The following is a 12340-nucleotide window of genomic DNA, read 5'->3' on the forward strand; positions in this document are numbered from 1 at the left end:
CCTATACTTCCAAGTGTCAACTCCCTTCCAGTGTCTGCCTGCTTTGCTCACTCTCCTGTGCCTTCAGGTCATTGCTTCTAATATTTATCTTATAAACCAGAGCGTACTTATTATTTGTTGAAGGGTTAGTATGAGGGAAACCATTCTGCCATTACTGGAAGTAAACGCAATCACTTTAAATTTTATCGTTAAGAACAGAGTTATGAATTTAACTCTTCCAGTTTTAATCACATTCTGGAGTTTTAATTTGCAATGTTTTTATTTTCTAAGTATCTGATAATAATATTTTTATTATTCCTTAATCAAGTAGTTATTTAAAAGAGTGCTTTAAATTTCCAAGTAATTAGGGTTTTTTTGTTCTTAATATGAATTTTTAGTTTTATTGTATTATGGTCAGAAAATGTGGCCTGTACAATTTCCCTTTCTTTGAATTTTATTAATAATTTTTGGTTGCTGAATATTTGATAATTTTGTCTGAGAAGAAGATTATATATCAATTAACTCTATCTTATTAAAAGAGTTTGTGTGTTGATAGAGTTTTAAAAAAGCATTTAAAGTACCTGTGGTTTTCAAACAATTTTTTTGGTGCCATGGAAGCTTTTGTTCAAAAGAAATACTTATTCATTTACAAATAAAACAGATCATAAAACAGAACAGCGCTGGTTCTACTTGGGAGGTGGAGGTGTGGAGTGGTGGGAAGCTAGAGCCCAGCCCCCTAGATTCTTCTTTCCTTTTGGCTACCTGTGGAGATTCTTTAAAGACGGAAGAGGAGTGGTTCAGGAGTGGTAATGGGAAGGACTCAACGTGCTGTTGCTGGCTTTGACGATGTGGACTATGAGCCAAGGAATGCAGTTTCTCTAAAAACTGGGAATGGCTCTCAGCTTTTAGCCAACAAGAAAACAGGGACCTCGGTCTTACAACCATAAGGAACTAAATTCTGCCAACAGCTCGAAGGAGCAGAAAACGGATTCTCTAGTCTCCAGAAAGGAACACAGCCTGCTGACACCTTGGTTTTAGTCACGAAAACTTTACCAGACTTCTAACCTACAGAACTATAAGATAATAAATCTATGTTGTTTTAAGCCACTAAGTTTGCGGCAACTGTTACGACAGAAACAGAAAGCTAATACGTAGGTATGGATCATTTTTAATATTTGAACTACACCCCTATCTTGGCCTGTCACCAATCCAGCCAAGTTTACACTGCTTATCGCTGTTATAGAATACATAGGTCCATATACATAAATTAACATAAAAACACTGAGTATTTTTAAATTGCTAATGTGTTAAGGACTTCAGATACTATGCATCATGCCATCCCTGTCAGTATTCCTAGAAACTGTTATACTTTGATTTGCAGGAAGGAAACGAATTCTGTAAAAGTTGTTCTTCTTGGTATTATGTTTTTCAATCAGGTATCTACCTCGTTTTAAAAATAGATGATAAATTCCAGAGCCATTGGATAATCTGTTTTTAAACCTTCCAAGGATGGGAAAAGCATGTCCCTGAAATAGATCAAGAGCTCACCTTCATTTATCAAATACCTAGCTTTCAGAGATACTCACTTATTCAAATCAATTTCATAAGTCTGCATATGAGGTTTATCTCCAGTCTTGTCTGGGTCCCATCGATAGATGGCAAATTTCTTCATTCGAGGAGCTGTGGCTGCAGCTGTCTGGGCCCCACGGCAGGCCTGAAATTTAAAAAGTTCACAGGAAGGAAAAAAAAAATCATTAAAAATGCAAGATAAATCCTTCTATTTAGTTGCCACTATAAACTGCAATACTGGATACAAACCCACACATTACTGACACAGTCTTGGGATAGGCAGTCATCCAATATCCAACACACAATAAGTACCTGTAATATGCCAGACATGGTGCTGGGGGCTGGTGAAATGGTGCTTAATAAAACAGACATAGTCTTTGCCCTTGTAGAATCTACTTTGTAGTGAACAAGAAGAGAAATGAAATATTCACAATAAAGTACAGAGAGGGAAGAATGCAGCAGAGACTTGCACTAGTCTAAGTGGTCGGGGAAGGCTCTATAAATGATACTTAAGCTGAGGCTTGATGTATAGGGATGAAGGGGAAGGAGAACAGGGTGTTATAAACCTAGGAACAACACATGTAGAGGCCCGGGTGGGGGAGAGCACAGGCACCCGTGAGGACGGAGAGAAGTCCACTGTAAAGCAGGGTGACTTGACAAGGGATGGAAGAGTGGCAGACTCAAGGAAGTTAAGAAAGACTTGTAAGTTTTGATTTTACCCTAAGAGCAATAAGAAGCTAATAAAAATTTATCAGGTGGGTGACACAATCATTTTTATTTTTGAGAAGAATATCACTGGCTTACAAAGGCAGAATTGTCGCATGACATCTGGGGAAATCAGTTAGAAAGCCACTGCAGTTGTCAAAATGAGATGCTGGTGTTTTTAGATTAGGTGTCTTAGTCTGGGCCATTGTAAAAAAATCCGAAGACTGGGTGGTTTAAACAACAATCATTTACTTCTCACAGTTTTGGAGGCTGGGAAGCCCAAAATCAAGGTGTCAGCAGATCTGATGTCTAGTAAGGACCTTCTTGGTTTGCAGAGAGCTACATTCCTGCTCTATCTTCACATGTCGGAAAGGGATCTCATGTCTTTTCCTCTTTTAATAAAGGCATTAATCCCATCATACAGGTCCTACCCTCACGAGCTAATTTAACCCTAATTCCCTCTCATAGGCCCCATTTTCAAATACCACCACAGTGGGGATTAGGGCTTCCACATATGAATTTTGGAGGAACACAAACATTCCATCCACAGCATTATGGCAGGAAACAAGATAAAGAATATTGTATCTTAAAATAAATTTAGGGAACTAACAAACAGCTGAGACCTGCTCTCTCTGATGATTCTGTTCCATCTCCTGGGCACTTACAGCCCCTGCCAGTGGGTTTCACACAGCGAGCCAAGGAATCCTAGAGTGCCACCCAAGGGCTGCCGAGATAGGATAAGGTTAAGAGGGTAGGCCTGACTTCTCTCACTCCTTCAGCCAGAACAGCCTCCCCATAAAAACATATTTGCAAAAAGGGCGCTGTTGCTCAAAAAAAAGTTTTATATTTAAGTTTATACTCATTAAAAAAACCACTATTATTGCCTGGCACCAAATTAAATGCTTTATATTAATTACTCCATTGAATCTTCATTTTAAAGATGAGAAAAATGAGGCTCTGAGATCAAGTGATGGGCCCATGATTACAGAGTTGGTGAGTGGAGCCAGGATTGGAACCCAGGTCTGTCTGTCTGGCTCCAGAACCCATGTTCCTAAACACCGTACTATTCATTTGTGAATATTCTCAGGTCTCTTCTTGGTGCTGTTTTCTTCTCTTTACGTCTTAACTCCTTAAGGGCAGGTGTATTAGTTAGGGTTCTCCAGAGAAACAGAACCAATGGTGTATATATATACACACACATATATGAAAACAGATTTATTATAAGGAATTGGCTCAGGTGATTACAGGGGATAACAAGTCTCAAGATCTGCAGTTGGCAAGCTGGAGAGCCAATGGTAGAGTTCTAGTCCAAAGGCCAGCAGGCTCAAGACCCAGGAAGAGTCGTTATTTCAAGTCCAAAGGCAAGAAAAAAAAATCAGTGTCTTAGTTTGAAAGCAGTCAGGCAGGAGGAACTTCCTCTTATTCGAAGGAGCGTCAGCCCTTTGTTCTACTGAGGCCTTCAGTTGATTGGATAAGGCTCATCCATGTTAGGGAGGGTAATGTGCATTACTCAGTCTATCAATTTTTTAAATTTAATTAAAAATTTTAATACAATTTTATTTTTTTACTTTATTTTCTGGCTGCGCTGTGTGGCTCGTGGGATCTTAGTTCCCCGACTAGGGACTGAATGCCGGTCCTCGGCAGTGAAAGCGCGGAGTCCTAACCACTTACTGTATACAGTAGGTCCCCTACATAAGAACCTTCTAGTTGCAAACTTTCAAAGGTGCAAACGTGCATCTGGTTCCAGCAAGGAACCATCTCCCACCTCCTCTGCCTCCTCCCGTCAGTAGCTCTTCTTGTCTGTTCACTCGATGCCAGCCCCTGTACGCCAGCTGTTACACTGTGCTACTGTACTTTTGAGGTACTGTACTGTAAGAGTAAAAATGTCTTCATCTTTGTGTTTGTTTTTTATGTATTATTTGTGTGAAAAGTATTACAAACCTATTACAGTACAATACAGCCGATTGTGTTGGTTGGGTACCTAGGCTAACTTTGTTGGACTTACGAACACACCGGACTTACGAACGCGCTCTCGAATGGAACTTGTTCGTATGTAAGGGACTTAACTGTAATGCTAAGCTGCCCCCATCCCATAGTCCTTGAAGCCCTTTTGCATTTAGGCAGATGAAACAAGGTCTCAGCAAGTCCTGCTGAGCTTCCACTATGGTGATGAGGGATCCTGCCAGTCCAAAGAGCACTTATAAGTTGAAGACAGAAATATTCAGATGGTATTCCAGGCCAGCTATTTCTCTTATACACTGTTAAAGAAAGTAAAAACTCTTAAGGTTAACTGAGTAATTACAAGAAATGCAATGGAGTTTATTACTTGCTGGCAAAAACCGCCCCAAATTAAGTGAAGCTGAAAATATCAGCTCTCAGCATAAAAGAAGAGAATGTATGAAGAAAATGAAAGTGAAGGTGAGGATGAAAGCTGTATTTTATCTTATCACCAAGCTGGCTAAGATCCTTAATAAAAGGAAAGTCATTTCTACAAATGAACACTTTTCACTAGGGGCTCCATTGTGAAATGACAGGAACGTTTGGCTAATGCCACCTTGTGGTGTTTAAGAGGAAGTGGAGGAAGTGAAAAGATTCCTGAAGACATTATTATTATTATTTTTTTGGCCGCGCTGCATGGCTTTCGGGATCTTAGTTGCCCGGAACCTGCAACCTCGGCAGTGAAAGCGTGGAGTCCTAATCACTGGACCACCAGGGAATTCCCTCTTGAAGATATTAGCTCCAGCGGCTTTTGCTTGCTTCACACATCCCCTTTTTTGTTTTTGTTAATTTAATGAGGTATATTCATTACAATAAAATTCACTAATTTTAAGTGTATAATTTGATGAGCTTTGATAAAGTTATATAACTTCTACCACAATTATGACAGAATATTTCCATTCAGAAAGTTCTCTAGTGTTTCTTTGCAGTCAGCACTTCTCTCCCCACCCCTGGCAATTGATCGGCTTTCTATCACTACAGATTTGCCTCTTATAGAATTTCACATACATGCCATGTGACAGTACATCTTGAGTCTAGCTTCTTTCACTCAACACAATGCTCTGAGATTCACTCATGTTGTTGCATATATCCATAGATTTGTTAGTTTTTTAAATTACACTTCTCATTTGGAAATAACTGTAGAATCACATGCATTTATAAGAAATAATACTGAGATCCCGTGTACTCTTCACTCAATTTCCCCCAGTGGTAACACTGTACAAAACTACAGCACAGTATCATAACCAGAGTATTACCACCGATATAGTCCAGGTACAGAACATTATTTCCATCTTGGCAAAGATCCGCTCTTTTACAGCCACAGCCATGCCCCTCAGGCCTCCCATTCCTACTCCTTCACCCCTAGCAATCACTAATCTGTTACATTTCTGTAATTTTGTCATTTTAAGAATGTTATATAATGTAATCATCTCATATGTAATTTTGGGAGACTGGTTTTTTTCCATTCAGCATAACTCTCTAGAGACTCAGCCAAGTTATGTGCCTCAACAGTCATTTCTTTTTATTACCACGTAGTGTTCCATGGTCTGATGCACCTCAGTTTGTTAAGCCATTCACCCACTGAAGGATACGCAGGTTGTTTCCAGGTTTGGGCTATCATGAATAAAGTTTAATGAACATTTGTGGACAAGTTTCTGTGTGAACATAAGTCTCCATTTCTCTAGGATAAATGCCCAGGAGTGTAATTGCTGGGTTGTATGGTAGTTATATGTTTAACTTTTTAAGAAACTGCTAAACTGTTTCCCAGAGTGGGCGGCTGCTATACCTGAGGCAGGTAGTAGGGGGAAAGGGATAAAATGCCTTTAAAAAATATACAGGGGGGCTTCCCTGGTGGCGCAGCGGTTAAGAATCTGCCTGCCAATGCAGGGGACACAGGTTCGAGCCCTGGTCTGGGAAGATCCCACATGCTGCAGAACAACTAAGCCCGTGAACCACAACTACTGGGCCCGCGCTCTAGAGCCCGCAAGCCACAACTACTTAGCCCACGAGCCACAACAAGCCCGTGCGCCTAGAGCCTGTGCTCCGCAACAAGAGAAGCCACCGCAATGAGAAGCCCGCGCACCGCTACGAAGAGTAGCCCCCGCTCACCACAACCAGAGAAAGCCTGCGTGCAGCAACGAAGACCCAATGCAGCCAAAAAAAAAAAAAAAAAATTAAAACAAACAAAAAACCCACACAACAGAGTATCTGAAGGCGATAAAGCCCAACATAAGTTTTGGGGTACCCCAAAGTGTCACTAATTTTTTTCCAAAACAACTAATTTAAATTCATTTTGAGTTTTGTATACAACGTATTTTATACAACATTTGGTGGGGTAAGGGGGGGCTAAAAGGAATGAAGAGAGAAGATACTGAAATCAAAATGGCCAGGGCAGGCTGTGGTTCTAAAAGTGATGGAACTTTGTTCATCTTGAGGGCTGAACTAAGAGTTAATCCACAGGATTATGGGAGCTGTGATTAAAACAACATTCCCCAAACAAAGAAATCTAAAAATTTGTTCTGTAGGTGTCTATGTAGTAGAAAATAATAATAATAGCTTTCATCACTCAGCCCTTACCACGTGCCAGATGTCGTACTAAATTATGTCTAATCTTTACAACATCTCTATGAGGAAAGTTTTTTATTCTTAATTAAAAAATGAGAATAAGGTCATATAACAGAAGAGCCAGTATTCAAACATAGGTCATCTGACTCCAAAGTCCAACCTTGTAGCTGCTATACAGTGGTGAGAATGCAAATCCAAAACAAAACAGCACAAAAAGATAATTCCTCTCCCCCAAAAGATCCACAGAGCAAAAGTTTTTACTCTACTTATACAATCAGCAAGATTTTAGGTGGTAGTTGGTCCAGATATAGTCATTCACTTATTTGTTCAACTACTATGCTCCAGGGACTGTTCTGGGCTTTGGGGGAATCAAGGACCAAACAGACATACATCCCAGTCCTGTGCAGCTTACACAGTGATTGGAGGAGACGCACACAAATAAAACCTATAGTTTGTCAGGTGGTGATAAATGCCATGATGGGGGTGGAGGGAGGGGTAGAAGGGGAATAGGGATCCTGGAGACAACTCTAAATGGGGTGGCCAGGGAAGACTTCACTGAAAAGCTGACACTTGAGCAAAGACCCAAAGGAGGTGAGTAAGCAAGCCACACATAAATCTAGGGGAAGAGCACAGAACGCAGAGGGAGCATGGAGCACAAAGATCTTCAGGTGGGAATGTGTCTGAGGAGAAACGAGGCGCCGGTGGTAGCTGAGAATGGAGTGAGTGAGAGGGACAGGAACAGGAGAGGAAATCAGGACGTTAATGGAAGAACCAGACCACGCAGGGCCATGGAAGGACTTTTGCTTCTACCCCGAGTAAGATGGGAAACTACTGGAAGGTTTTGAGAAGAGGAGTGACAAAGACAAGTTTTGAAAGGATCATGTTGTCTCCTGTTTTGAGAACCAACTGTAGAGGTGCAAAGATGAAAGCAAGAAAAGCAGGAAGTAACTGTGATAATCAGCTAAGAGATGATGATGGCTTGAACGAGGCTGGTGGCTGTGGAAATGGTGAAAAGTGGTTAGTTTTTAAATACACTTTAAGAAGGAACTGACAGATTTGCTTATAGATTGGGAGTGAGGCAAAGAGTAAGGATGACTCCAAAGTTTTTGGCCCAAGCCACGTGAAGGATGAAGTTGCCATCAACTGCGATGGGAGGGAAAGTTGGTGTGTGTGGCAGGATTTTGGTTTTAGGCAAGCAAAGTTTATTAAATATCCATGAGGAGATTTTGAGAATATAGTTGGGTGGCCATCTGAATCTGAAGATTTGGGGTGAAGTCTGGGCTGGAGACATAAATTTAGGAGGTATCTAAAGCCCAAAGGAGTGTCTATAAAGACGAGGCCTAAGGACTGAGCCACAGCATTTAGAATTTGGGGCAAAAAGGAGAAATCAGCAAAGGGAGACAGAAAGAACTACCAACGTGCAAGGGGGAAAACCTGAAGCCTGGGATGTCCTGGGAGTCAGGCCAAAAAAAGTGTTTTGAGGAGGGAGTGAACAATATGCTTCAGAGAGCAAAGTACCATGAGAACTGAGGACTGACGTTGGATTTAATAAAGCCAAGGTCACTGGTGACCCTGACCCAGGTACTTTCCGTGAAGTGGTAAGCGTGAAAAGTCTGACTGGAATAGGTTCATGGGAAGATGTGGGGAGATGAACTGTGGTCAGCGAGTTTAGACACCTCTTGAGACATTTTTCTATAAAGATGAGTGGAGAACTGGGGTGGTGGCTGGATCCAGCTTTTCTTTGTTTTTTTTTTTTTAAGACGGAAGAAATTACACCGTGCTGTGTGCTGCTGCTGCTGCTGATCCAACAGAGAAGGAAAACCTGATAAGGCAGGGGAGAGGGGAGACTTTCTGGAGAGCTATCTTTGCCTCTTTATTTATTCACATACAAATCTCGTGGGGTCTTAGTTCCCTGACCAGGGATTGAACCCATGACCCCTGCAATGGAAGCGTGGAGTCTTAACCACTGGACAGCCAGGGAATTCTCATGGAGAGCTTTTTTTTTTTTTTTAAATAAATTTATTTATTTTATTTTTGATTTTTGGCTGTGTTGGGTCTTTGTTGCTGCACGTGGGCTTTCTCCAGTTGTGGTGAGCTGGGGCTACTCTTCATTACAGTGCACGGACTTCTCACTGTTGGGGCTTCTCTTGCTGCAGAGCATGGGCTCTAGGTGCGCAGGCTTCAGTAGTTGTGGCAAGTGGGCTCAATAGTTGTGGCGCACGGGCTTAGTTGCTCCGCAGCATATGGGATCTTCCCGGGCCAGGGCTCGAACCCATGTCTCTTGCATTGGCAGGAGATTCTTAACCACTGAGCTGCCAGGGAAGCCCTGGAGAGCTATCTTTGAATAAGCAGTGGGACAGAGAGCACGAGTGAAGGGCAGCCACTGGAGTGCTGCCGACTGTCCCACAGTAACAGGCAGAAAAGGAGGATATACAGGAGGAAGTGGGGAGGTGGGCAAAAATTTGAGTTTTTTTTTCTTTGTAGCCTGTCCAGAAATTTATACCACAAACCTACGACCAAGGTGGCGGGGGGCGGGGGGCGGTCCTTCAAAAACATTTCTACCTCAATCTACAAAACTAGTGAGTATTCAAGGCTTAGCGCACCTTTGTAGGAAATCTTGGATAAGATGAAACCCACAGTTTATAATTTAAGGGAAGAAGCAAGATCATCAACAACTGGACTGAAACCGGATGGAGGGTGAGAAGGGGGAATTCTGTATCATGCTGAAGGCAGCTTGTTATGTCCCTAGGAAATCTTCCTTAAGGAGTAGGCTTGGAGCTAGATGTGTGAGTGGCATGGGTCCAAAACCAAGCTCTACCACTTAGTAGCTGGATGTTCTTTGGTAAATTACTTAACCTTTCTGATTTTATTTCCTCTTTTGTAAGAAGGTTGGGAGTATTAAAATCTACCTCATAGGATTAACTAGAGGGCCAAGTTTCTAGCATGGCTCAGGAAATAAGTTCTGCTTTTTAGTATTGGCAACCGTATCAGTTCTCGTATTATTCTGATTGGCAGTTAGGTATCCTAAGCCCTGCCAGTGCTAGGAGCAATGATACACACAACTGAAAGTAGGTGGTAACTGCCTTCAAGGAATACAGAGTCTAGACGAAGAAATGAGGCAACAACACAAACAACACTTAATACATTAGTTAAATACAGGCAGAACTGTGGTTCGGTGGTACAAACTAAATAAAAGGAATTCACAAGAGAAATCCTACTGTGTCCTAGACTCCCAGGAACCTGAATGTGCTCAGAGCTAATACACCGAGCTCATTACTTTTTAGGGGGCTTTTGTGGGTCTGAATTCATATTCCTACAAGGGGGTGCATGTGTGGGGGAATCTTCTATTTTCTCTGCCCTCGGGAGGCCCTACGATGGCCTCACTTGGAATTACAACACTGACCTATGAAACCAGCCTTTCCTATAATTCATGCTTGGAAGAGGGACCCGAGCTTTAGAACTCACTCTCATTGGTGGGGCTCTCACAACTTAACTGCTTGCTCAGCAGCTATAAAAGGAACCGGTAAAAATGTCGTCATCAATCACCAATTTAATGTTCAGAGGGCACCAGCTTGAGGTTCTGGTAGGCAGTCCTCTTTCTCAGGCCTCCTTCTCAGGAAGACTGTAAAATGACTTGTCTAAGTTCACGTGTAGCATAGTGGAAAGAGCTGGCATTAGAAGATGGGCCATATGCACGGGGCTGTGCAGCCAGAGCAGTTACTTAAGATGAGACGTATTCTCATGGGAGTGCAAGAAGAGGAGAGGACCCAATATTTCTTGTACACCTACCATGTGCCCAGATCTGTGCTAGGAGTTTTTCACACATTATGTTCAAAACACTGAGTTTAGGTCCTGGAACAACTGGTTCTTGGCTGTGATATTTTTGAGCAAGTAAAAAAATCTTCTTTCTGGGGCCTCAGTTTTCAAATCTCTAAAAAGGAGGTTAGAATTCCTGCTCACCCACCTTACAGGGTTTTTTCAGGAGCCTAGAGGAGGAAAAAAGACTTGAAAGGTATTTGTAATACCTCAGTCCCTGATATACACAGATTGCAATGGCAGTTTCCCTTCCCCTTCTACCTGTTTCCATTTAGAATGCAGATCTGAAGTGTGTAGTTTCCTGACAATACAAGGGGCGTGGAGGAAACGTATCAATGCCCCAGGAATAATATAAATAACATCAGTGCCAAGTTCTGTACCTGTGATCCAAGCCCAAACTCTGTCGGTATTATGATACGTCCTTTACAGACAGGGACACTGACAGGATGACGCTGCTTTAAGGAACCCAGATAGATCCTCAGGGGGCTGAGTGGATTTTCCTCCGTCTCTCCCTTCCCCTTTTTACTGAGACCTCAACCTTTGCACCCCGGAGGAGTGCCTCGCCTCCCAGTCCCATACTTCACGCTCCGGCGGTTCTTTCTCAGAGGGGATGGTTTGGTGGCAGAAAAAGGGCTTGGCGTTCAAATGTTTGGACTCGAATTCTGCTTCCAAGCCAGTCGTCACTCGCTCGCCACGTGACCTTGGGCAATTCAAGTCCCCTCTCTGAACTTCTTCTTTATTCTTATGTCTAAAAAAGTCTTCTCCGCCCAGACCAACTCACAGGCTGCAGAGAGGTGCAGAAATATAACCAGCAGGGATGCTCCCGTCCAAAATCAGAGCCCTGGGCAAGCGGGAACTGCTATCCTCCTCCCTGAGGCCTGGCCCTGTGCGCCCCTCAATCTCCTCCGCCGCCCCCTCAACTGCAAGCCATCTCTGGACTTTCATCCCTGCCCTTCCCACCCCAGAGCCGAAGCTCACCTGCAGGCAGGCTCTGCCAAGGGTTGTGGCCGGGAACCGGCGCCTCAAGGAGACTGCGACCACCGCCGCCATCTTGGATCCTGACGTCGAGCCCCACCCCTTAACCCCTGTCACTCTCCGCCGGCGTCCCGCCGAGCACCGCGGCACCGAGCCAGGATCCACCGAGGACCCGCTAGCCGCGCAGGAGCCACCGAGTGGGAGGCGGCTTCCGGTTTTCTGAGTGGGAGGAGGGAAGGAGGAGAAAGTCAACAAGAGCGTGCGCAGTTGCGGTGGGCTCAGCGCATGCCCACTTGGCTTCCCGCGTTGGAAGGTGACCTTCCTCAAGGAAGGGGGCGGAGTCTGAAAAGGAGGGCAGTGGAAAGGGGTGGGACAAAGAGCATGATGGGGCGGAGCCATCTGATACAAGTCTTAATCCGATTTTTTTTTTTTTTTTTTTTGCGGTACACGGGCCTCTCACTGTTGTGGCCTCTCCCGTTGCGGAGAACAGGCTCCGGACGAGCAGGCTCAGCGGCCATGGCTCACGGGCCCAGCCGCTTCGCAGCATGTGGGATCTTCTCTGACCGGGGCACGAACCTGCGTCCCCTGCATCGGCAGGTGGACTCTCAACCACTGCGCCACCAGGGAAGCCCCTTATCCCGATTTTAACCCCTTTCTTCCTGAACATTTATCAATCAATCACGTCACTCAACTCTGTCGCTGAGTTCTGTCAGACACAGTGCGGTTTGCCTGA

At 43.6% G+C, this 12340-nt stretch overlaps 1 protein-coding gene across 2 annotated transcripts in view; it reads right to left on the bottom strand.

Annotated features, from left to right (window-relative positions):
• The window catches only part of SDHB (succinate dehydrogenase complex iron sulfur subunit B), a 34740-nt gene extending 22808 nt beyond the window's left edge, over positions 1–11932 (bottom strand). Inside the window, exons 1-2 of one of the 2 annotated variants that reach the window (XR_004350304.1) lie at positions 11611–11846; positions 1566–1693 (exon numbers count right to left, since the gene is read on the bottom strand). Coding sequence is in view for 1 of the 2 variants with exons in the window: in XM_032634406.1 (XP_032490297.1) it covers positions 1566–1693; positions 11611–11682 (200 nt within the window). In the remaining variant the exon portion in view is untranslated. Of the gene's footprint in view, positions 1–1565; positions 1694–11610 lie in introns of both variants that reach the window. The other variant, XM_032634406.1, reaches the window with a different exon arrangement.
• Between the last annotated feature and the right edge of the window lie 408 nt (positions 11933–12340).

Source organism: Phocoena sinus, chromosome 1 (genome assembly GCF_008692025.1).
Source record: "Phocoena sinus isolate mPhoSin1 chromosome 1, mPhoSin1.pri, whole genome shotgun sequence".
NCBI classification, from domain to species: Eukaryota; Metazoa; Chordata; class Mammalia; order Artiodactyla; family Phocoenidae; genus Phocoena; species Phocoena sinus.